Source organism: Pagrus major, chromosome 20, assembly GCF_040436345.1.
Source record: "Pagrus major chromosome 20, Pma_NU_1.0".
Classification (NCBI taxonomy): domain Eukaryota; kingdom Metazoa; phylum Chordata; class Actinopteri; order Spariformes; family Sparidae; genus Pagrus; species Pagrus major.
The window spans coordinates 13,410,198-13,419,791 of record NC_133234.1 but is presented as its reverse complement, the minus strand read 5'-3'; the positions used below and the strand labels follow the sequence as shown (position 1 = coordinate 13,419,791).

General features: G+C 43.1%; 1 protein-coding gene across 1 annotated transcript; it reads right to left on the bottom strand.

The window, feature by feature from the left end:
• Nucleotides 1–168: 168 nt before the first annotated feature.
• LOC141015970 (testicular acid phosphatase homolog) lies at nt 169–8,624 on the bottom strand. The gene is made up of 11 exons (XM_073490197.1): nt 8,535–8,624; nt 7,345–7,440; nt 5,456–5,542; nt 4,225–4,380; nt 3,877–3,975; nt 2,085–2,180; nt 1,513–1,645; nt 1,143–1,225; nt 928–1,034; nt 481–662; nt 169–278 (listed from the first exon to the last, which is right to left on the bottom strand). Exons 1-11 carry the CDS (start codon nt 8,622–8,624, stop codon nt 169–171), a joined length of 1,239 nt encoding a protein of 412 aa, XP_073346298.1.
• Nucleotides 8,625–9,594: the final 970 nt, after the last annotated feature.

The following is a 9,594-nucleotide window of genomic DNA, read 5'->3' as shown; positions in this document are numbered from 1 at the left end:
TTTTATTCAACTTCTCATGTGCATGCTGTCGAGCTCACAGACCTCATTCACACAAAATCAGAATCTAAATAATAAAATACATTTCATATTATTATTGTTAACATTAGAGCTGTTTTCACAGCTGTGAAGCACCTTTCTGAATTTTGGCACGTGTGACAGTCGTCTGCGCTACACCTCCCTGGAGTAGTGTGCTCTCCTCCTGTGTAAAGCCACTCCTATGCTGAACAACAGCACCACTGCCAGGAGGCCCACAGCCACTGCAAGAGCGGTTACGACACCTGTGGGAGACCACAATCCTTATTTAGGTACATGTGAATGCAGAACATTTGGAAGCTTTCCAAAAGCCTTGATAATTTTTAAATCAGACAGCCTGTGCAGAAAATCTGCACTCTGGTCCCCGAAGTGAACACAGGAATAAACATATTGCAGCGGAACCTCAGTGATGCCAAAATATGTAGAAGCGTGAGAATGTATCCTCACCTGTTCCCGACCATTTGGTCTTGAACCCACACTCAGCCTCCCAGTCGTCTGCCACGACATCCTTCACTAGCTCAGTGAACAAGGGCAAAGGGCACGGGTTCAACCCGTTGCATCCTGGCACAGGGTTGGGGTAGGGGTCACGCCAGGAGTCATTGCGGTAATACAGCTCCAGAGAATAGGAGCTGGGGATTTATTAGGATTAACACAATGAGATGACACCCAGTTGTGGTTAGTGTTATGTAAATGGATTTGTATCATGCGCTAATTTGGCCATTGCAGTCCTGGACGGCTGCCAGGTTTCCACCGAATTGACAAGGAAAAACAGAAATGCACTGGAGCGCTTGGATGCAATCACTCAAAAATGCGGGTGTGTTTTGGCCGTCTGACCTACATAGTGTAATTAAACATGCAAAGAGAAGAGAGCGCGAAGTGACAGGACGTCATTACCCATCATACTCCTGGTAGAACTCAAAGAGCTGACAGGCGGCATAAGGAGGAAGTAGGCCGTTGTACACGTCCAGAGCCGCCTGGAGGGTGATGAGTGTCGAGTCATGCTGGAGTGAAAAACAAACATCGCGGCGATAATAAACAAGGAGGTGAGGAGACGTGAAACAGCGGTTTGCACAATAGATTACAAATGTGTGTGAGTGTGTTGGACTTACAGCTGAGTACATAATGAATTTGAGAGGGCTCCCTTGCTCTACAGCCCTGGAGAAATTCCTGAGAATGGCATTTAGTAGGACCCCTGGCAAATTAACACATCGGTGTCAACAGTGCAAATGAAATTTTCCCAAACACCAACACAATCCGTTTGACCTTGTTGAGCACCTTTGTCTTAGCGCTGTAATCATCCTCGTCCCATTAGCTCGCATGTGCTAATATGCTTTTGGGAAACCCGACCGAGCACTTGACACTGTCTAAGAAGTAAACAAAGCCTCGGCCAGCAGTCACAACAGCAGAGCGTTTTTACTCTAATAACACTTTCCTCAGAGCACTGCTTTAAATTAATTGCCTCTAAATGTGAATCCTCACCTCCCGAGAGCCTGGCCTTCTCTTTCCGCTTGTGACTGTGGATGCTGTACATGACCTCAAACGATGCGACTCTCTTCAGGGTGTCCAGGACATCTTGGGTGGCCCAGCGTGGGAGAGTCAAGTTATGGATCCTCTGCACAAGAAAATAAGATTCATTACCCTGCATCATGCTAATAATCACATTACACAACACATGAATGGCAACAAAGGGGGCTTTAAATGGCTGTATTTCATCGTTTCTATTATCCCGGCTATTTTTAGCGCCGGTCTGAAGATAACAGATGCTCATTTTGCAAGTGTGAATGAGCGCATTCAACCTGGCCTAGAATCCACCCATCTCACAATGCTTTAATTATCATTTCAATATGTTGTCCTATTCATGTCTTACTGTATGTATCAAAATCCCCCCCACGCTCCATCCCCCCCCTCATGTCTCTGCAGATGTGTCAAAGCAAACAGATCCCTTCTCATTTCCCTCACCACTCTGCAGCTGCTGTTTGTGTCAGCAACTGAAGCAACTGTAAACTGGAGAACATACGGGCCTCGGCGTGTTTATGAAATATCAAGTATACCTGACATGTAAGAGTGTCGTAGACCCGCCATATTTTTTTGCCAACCAGTTTGGAGACGGGATAGCCAGTGTGGTTGGAAAGTCCCTCCACAAAGTTCTGCAACGTGAAGAAAAGTGGGAGAAATACTGATTTAATTTATTTATGTGGCTGAAGACTGAAGAATGGACACAGGATGGCCAAAGTACAACAAATGTTACCACCTCACATATGCAGTAGTACTCCTCAAGAACTGTAACCACACTTTAATGTGTAAAATTGGTGGAGTTACCCTTTAAGTAAAGGCATTAAGTATTATCAGCTAAATGTATGTAAAAGGAAAAAAGTCTAATGTGGCTGATATAATATTAACTATGACATTATTAGTTTAAAAATGGCGCGTCAATACCCAAATGCTGTAACATTTTACATTGAATATGATCCAAGGTGGAGCTGGTTTTAACATTTTAGCTCTGTAGTTCAGTCCAGTGGCTCCAAACCTGGGAGGTTTGGGTTTTCAAAGGGTCACTGCATAAATCCTGGGAGGTTGTGAGGCGAATAGTGGGCTAATGAAGAAGAAAGCTTAACAAAGCTTTTTTAAATGAAACCCTGTGAGAAGTTTAGAAGGGGAAATCTGTCTTTGGTGAAGAAGCTTACAACTCAAAGACATCTGAAACGTGACATGAGGCCGAACCTAAACACCGCTTTTTGTTGTGGGTCAAAAGCCAGAAAGGTCGGGAACCACTGGCCATGTGTTAATGCATTAGTTCTTACCAGCTTGTCATGTGATTTCTCTATGAAAATTCTTAATCTGTTAAGTAACTACGCTCTCCAGCTGTCATTGTGGACTACGAAGTCAATTTCTCACTGAAATGAAGTGGGGTTTTATGTGTTAAGTATAATAGAATAAAAAACAAATAAGTTATGTTTAATTACAGTAAAATTACAGTCAGTTAGTCTCGTTCACATTCTCACTCATAATACTCTAACGCGTAAATTACCATTTTTATGGGTTCCTTTGTTTCGGGGGTTGTTGCAAACGCACTAAAATAACTTCTCGTCAGTTTCAGTTTTTAGAAAATTGCAGACGTTAATTCCTTTGTCGTGTTTAATGATTCAGTGATTTCTGTGAGTTCATCTCTTGGTCAGACAACACAGTGAAAAATGGCACCATTTTGGTTCTTATCTCAGACTTGCAGGTACTGTGCATCCAGCAGAGGGTGTTAAAATTCAATGCAGGAGGCCCTGTCCTCGTCTCAAACACCACCTTAGTAGGCAGCACATGGGACTCAGTTTAATTAAAACATTTTCATTGTAATTCTTAATCTAATTCAATCCAACCGTTAATTAGCGTCTCGGAGAATGTGAGAGAAATTGCACTGTGCAGCTTTTTCTAGGCAACGGAGTCACCGTGCCTGAGAAAATCACTGAGAGGACATGATGTCTACGGCATAACTAACACGTCCACTGGAGGTGCTGATAGCATTGGCACCGGCAGCTGTGAAGTATATATTTCACTCTGCGGCGAAATGTGCATTTCACAGCTTTTGTTAATTTACAAATCAAGGCATGGGTAAGCAGAACAGAAGCAGCTGAGGTGAGGAAGAGTATTATTCACAGCAGTTTTGATTATATAATTGTGGTGGTGGAAAAAAAAACAAGAGAGTTGCAAACAAGTTTTTAGTGGTTATGAGGCACATGACTCATGGAAAAAAGTGATGTTTAACACGAACTGAGCTGTGAGCATTCACGTCACTGAACAGCTGCTGAGGACGAGTCACAGTGCAGGACTGTCTTCTTCTGTGGTTTGTCTCACCTGGTGAGCCCTGAGGAACCTCTGGTAGGGCTGACTCTCAAAGGTCTCCGTCATCAGCGCTCTGAACCTCGGACAGTCTTTGCCTGGAGACCTCAACAGCTTGAGAAATCGAAAAACAACAGCACAACATCAGTGGAAATGGCGCACATTTACTGCAGGTACTGCAAGTCTTCTGGGCACAATTATATGTTCATTTCACACTTTAAAACAGTGGGGAGTTCAGCACGCCAGGTTCACAGCCGAGGTGAACGCAGACAGCAGCCACGGAGAGAGACTTGAATTGACTTGCGCAAGTTTCCATTCAGCCGTGCTGCATAAAGAAAATATTTATGTGGCTCAGCAGCCCACCTTGTCCTGGGCCCTGGGGATGGTGTGCACGGGAATAGGCCGCCACAGTAACTGGGGCATGATGGGAGCTGGGCGTCTGGTTGGAGGGAACATCCCAGCAAGGCAGGCCTGGGCACTCATGAGAGTGCGGTCGTAGTCAGTGCTCCGGACATATAACTGCAGGGAGAACGGTATTAAAGCAAATGTTGGTACTGATTCCAAATGAGACACTCAGGATTAGTTTACTTTGGTACAGAAAGTGGAAATGTACTTGGACTCAAAAGAACTGCATTTGCATTTGCAGTTGTTTCTATTTCTGTCTGATAAAGATGCTAAATAAATGCACCCGGCAAAGCAGCAGTGTATCATGAGCGAGCTGTATTTATCCCTAGTCGACTGAGGTATTCCCTTAACATGAAGAGCAGGGGAGTCAGAAGAGATCCGAATGGATGAGGGAGGGAGGGGGAGAAAGATCCCTCTTGCTGTGATCTCTTCTGACATCAGCCTTCGCCCGTCTATATCTCTCTGTCACCCTGTGTCAGGTTTTTGCACACAGTAAATCACGCTGATAAGGTTGGATGTTCCTGTGATGCCGAGGACGCTTCTCCCCCAACCCCCACCACCCCCCCTCCTTCCTTTTGTCAAATTAAAACAGACATGGCAGCGCGGGGAAAGGTACGGCGCAAGTTGACTGAGACTTGGGCGACAAATCGCCAATGACAGGTACTGAGAGGAGTTGTTATTTTTGAGGTAATTGCGTGTTATTTAAGAGAGGGAGAAGAGGACCGAAGGCAAGGATGGAGAGACGGGGGGAGGGGTAAGAGGAGGAGGAGGGGGAGAAAAAAAGGAAGACAACAAGGGTAAAGAAAAACAGAGGCAGGAAAAGGAAATCACATCTCCATGATGACAGTATGCTGAGCATGCAGCCCAGGGGCACACTGAACCTACATGCATGCTGCCAACTGTACTGTACATGGAGCCCGGGGGCAAGATTAGCACACGTTAGAGCATATTACAAGGCGACGCCAGTGATATCACCAATATGAGTCATGCTCATTAACTTAGTGTATGTTGTTACAGCCATTACAGATGGTGCCTGGACACACATGAGCTTAATTTCACATGTCGGAGCAAAGGACACGTGTGGCGACAACACTAGGTGACATTGAAACACACGTCAGCGAGCCAACACCAGGGGACAACTAGACACTAACACGCAGATACTGACATGCACACACAAATGGACACCGACCTCTCTGTTGTTGTAGTCTTCGCCGAGAAAGTTCCCGTAACGCCTCCTCAGGAACCGGCCCAGCTCAAACTGTTGTTTCATGCCCAGCTGAAAGGAAAATCACCAGCAATGTTCTTCTTTTTTTTTGCGCAATCTGACCTTTCGCTGAAGATTTGGCAGATTTAAGGTCACGTTCAACATATTTGCATAAAATAATAAATTTCAGCCCTTCTACTGGGGAGCCAGAAATAATAAGTTTGTTCACTGTAAACTGGCTAATTGCCTGAGAGCAGAACAATGTCACAGTGGGAAGAGATTTAATTAAAGGTCTACGACGAGCTTCTCTTCCATCTCAAGATTTAAGTTTATTATTAGGAGCTGATTTTATGTTGTACAGGTCAGAAGTGAAATATACAGTCATTTTAGGCAACTGCACTCAGGCTAATATAGAGATACAAAAGGAGCTCAGACTTCATAGGCTTCATTCTGTAAGTGCCCTTCTTTAAATGACTTACGGACAAGTAAGGTCAGTGTGTCGGCCAAGTTCATGCTGGGATGAGCTCCAGTACGGTGGCTGTGAGGTCCAAAACATTTCACAAAAACAAAACAACTTTTCAAAATGTTTTTTCTCTTCTGTTGCTGCGTTTCTGTAACACAGAACCATCTGGCAAGTCACCGCGAGAGACTGCTGGCATGTGCAGTGGGCATTTGTTTTCAGGTAACAGGCTGCTGGGGAAATCGACTGTCGGTCAAATTAGACATTTTTCAGACTACTAAGGTTTCAGAGTATTTTAACTCATATTTGTATTTTTATTATTATTATTATTTGTATCGTATTTTTTATGTGCCCATTTTCGTTTGAGGTCACTCTCAGGGTGGGAAGCTTGGATGCTGGGATAGCGCTGCAAGTTGCAAGTCGCGTAAGCGCAGGAAATCTGAAAAATTGTTATAATTTCACCACTTACAAATCAGAAACTGATAGACAATGGGTAGAGGAAATCTGGTGGGAAATTGGCCATATTTCAAGGTAAAACAACATATTTACATGTTGGCTTTCAACCACTTCGTAGCTAATGTTACTGTTGGACAGTGTTACACAATTTAACAGGAAAGTGTAAAATTAATTCTACAAAATCAACTCGAAAGCGAAACATACTGGATCTAATCGAACAGTAATGTTAACTCAAAACAGATGCTAATTGATGCTAACGTTAGCTAACGTGTATCAAGTATGTTGTTTTATCTCAGAATAAGATGCTTCCAGGTATACTAGCCTCTCAAGTTCTGTGATAAATGATGCTAGCAGCACACCTAAACCACGACCATGGCTGCTGGTAGTTCCTCACTGGACACTGATTGGTCCAACCACTGACGGTTCAGCCACATGATCACGTGATCTCGTGATTCCTGCGTCCTCGCACGGTAGGCGTTTCTGTAATGTTGTTGTGTTTTGTGAAATGTTGTTCTGTTTTTGTCCAATGTTATTATGCTTTACTCACTCCAATGTTCATTAAAGGAATTTTAGTTCAACATAAAACATTTTTTTTAACTATTGACAGAATGTGAACAACAGTTCTGATATCTATGTAATGTGTTGCAAAGATACATACTGAAGATACATACCCCCCCCCCCCCAAGTTCTCCAGGAACTTCCAGTCCCGACTGCTAGCCGCACGACTGACTGAGCTAACTAGCTAACAGCAGCTACAGTTAGCAATAGCTGGCTGGATAGCTGATGACCGATTTTTTTTAATTTGGATACAATTTGAGCTTAATAGATTATGTACACTGAGTCAATACAAAATGTTTTATGTTTACTTATTATTTAAAAAATGTTCAGTACCCCCCTATGATCCTTTACAAAATAATGATCATTCCCACACACACACACACACACAAACACCCAGTACCTCAGTCAGCTGTCCGAAGCCCTGAGCCCACACCTCCTCTCCATGGGGATCTCTGGGATACGACTCAATTGGAGATCGATCACCGTGTCGGAACACCTTTAAAAGTCATAACAGATTATGTCACACGGATGCAGACGTCATGCTGCTGTGCCAGCCATTACACTGTGTAATTAAAGGGAAAATAAGCCCTGAGACAGGAGTCAGAAATAGAAACTTGTGTTGTCAGACAGTTCAGCCTGGATTTGAGACACAGAAGAGTCATTTTGATGATGACATCAAGACAAACATGCCAGCGCTGCTCGGTTAGTATTATTAACCTGGGGACTCACTTTCTGAGGAGTCAAACATGACACACAGGTTGATTAAACCGGATTATGGACACATGTGATTCACATGTAATTCACTCTAGTAAAGCGTCACGATAACGCAGACCACAAAGTAAAGTCAACGGAGTCATGGTTTGTTTTTAGTCACTGTCTTTCTTGATGCGAAACACTTTCTACTGTAAGATCACAAACTGAACTGTATCAGACTTAAGATAGAATGAAATAGTTGAATTAAATGCATTTAAAAGAAGGAATTATGAGAATACACTTAAAAACACAATAAACAATAAAATGTAACTGTTATAGTGTAGATTAAATGTTAAACTGCCAGTGTAACAGCCAACAGACTCATCTGTAAGTGAAAAACACACTGGAGTAAAAATATGGAGCAGTTAAAGTACTGAAAAGGATAAATAAAAATAAAATTAAATACAAAAAAAGTCCCATCTGAAGAACAACATTTGTGATTTTCACTTAAATCCTCAAGTTGTCTTTTTTTACTCTGAACTGTGGCGTAAAAGAAAGATATGCAAAGAGGTTTATGAACAAAGCAGTAGTGTCTGGGAGAGATATGCTTGACACTGCTGGAGTTCGGGCTCAAAATAATCCTTTGTGACATAAATGTGTAAATATAATAATGCTCACTGAGCAGAAAAATGCAGTGTAATCAGCAGCAATGTACAGTAATGTCACTCTTGTGCGATACAAAGTGGCTTCCAGATGGTGTTAAAATTCTGGCTTTCAACAAATAAATCCTGTCAGTGATGTCGTACAAACATTTTTCCTGCGGTTACACTGTTGTGAGAGAGCTTAAAATGAAATCACTATAGTGTGTCAGATAGTCAGAAAACTGGGTAGACTTACAGCCACGACAAACTTCAGCACCCGACACTCAGTCAGGCAGACGCAACAGAGGAGGAATAAACAGCCAGAACTTTTCTGGAACTTCCACATTTTTGGGGTTTGTCGATGTGTACCTCCTTCACACAGCTCTGCTGCTCACATGAGGGAAAATAAAAATCACGGTGAGCATGATACGATACACACTTCTACATTTTAATGAGGCAAATTGTGCAAAATGTGTCTTTTGAATAAGTCATATGACATAAAATATGCATGCTTGGTCATGTTTTTCTCAACAAAAAAAAAATACTATATCACAGCAGCGCAGTCCACTTGTCAGCATTAACAATATATGGACGTGATGCCATAAACAGCACATGCACAACAAAACGTCCTGTCAAAATAGATTTAGTCACAAACACATGCACTTACCTCAGCATACTCGTTCACACATTGTGCAGTTTCAGTCAAAGGGCTTACGGACAGAAGCGGACCGCTGTGCATCCCAAGTCTTCAGCCATACCCAGATTGACATTAAGTGCATGTTCCAGTAAAGGAGGGAGCGCTTTTATATCCCTCCTACCTGACCTCCTGTCTCTCTCTCTCTCTCTCTCTCTCTCCCTCTCTCTCTCTCTCGCTCCCCAGGGATTTCTGGTCCCAATCTACTTCATTGCGACCAGAGTCCCAATCACTGTCTCTGCCAATGTGCAGTGACAAGACACCCCCCCTCCTCCTCCTCCCTCTCCTGGCAGACATATTTGAGTCAGCCTCTGAACTTAAAAATACATATTGGGCCCCTCACTGTGTATAAATCCACTTTAAAGCCACATTCACACAGTGTATTCTTAAGGACAGTCTGGCTTCAGAATATGACAAAGAAGCACCCACCTGGCTTCTCAAATTGTACTCCTACACGCGTAAACACACACATGCACACTCGCCCAGGGCCACAAACATTCATTATAACTTGCTATGTCATCCGCCGTGGGTTTGGCCCCAAAATTACAGGGCCTGGAGTGTTTTCCCTGACTAGACACACATGTAAGTATCTGTTAGTATCAAAGCAGCTTTGTGGGATACA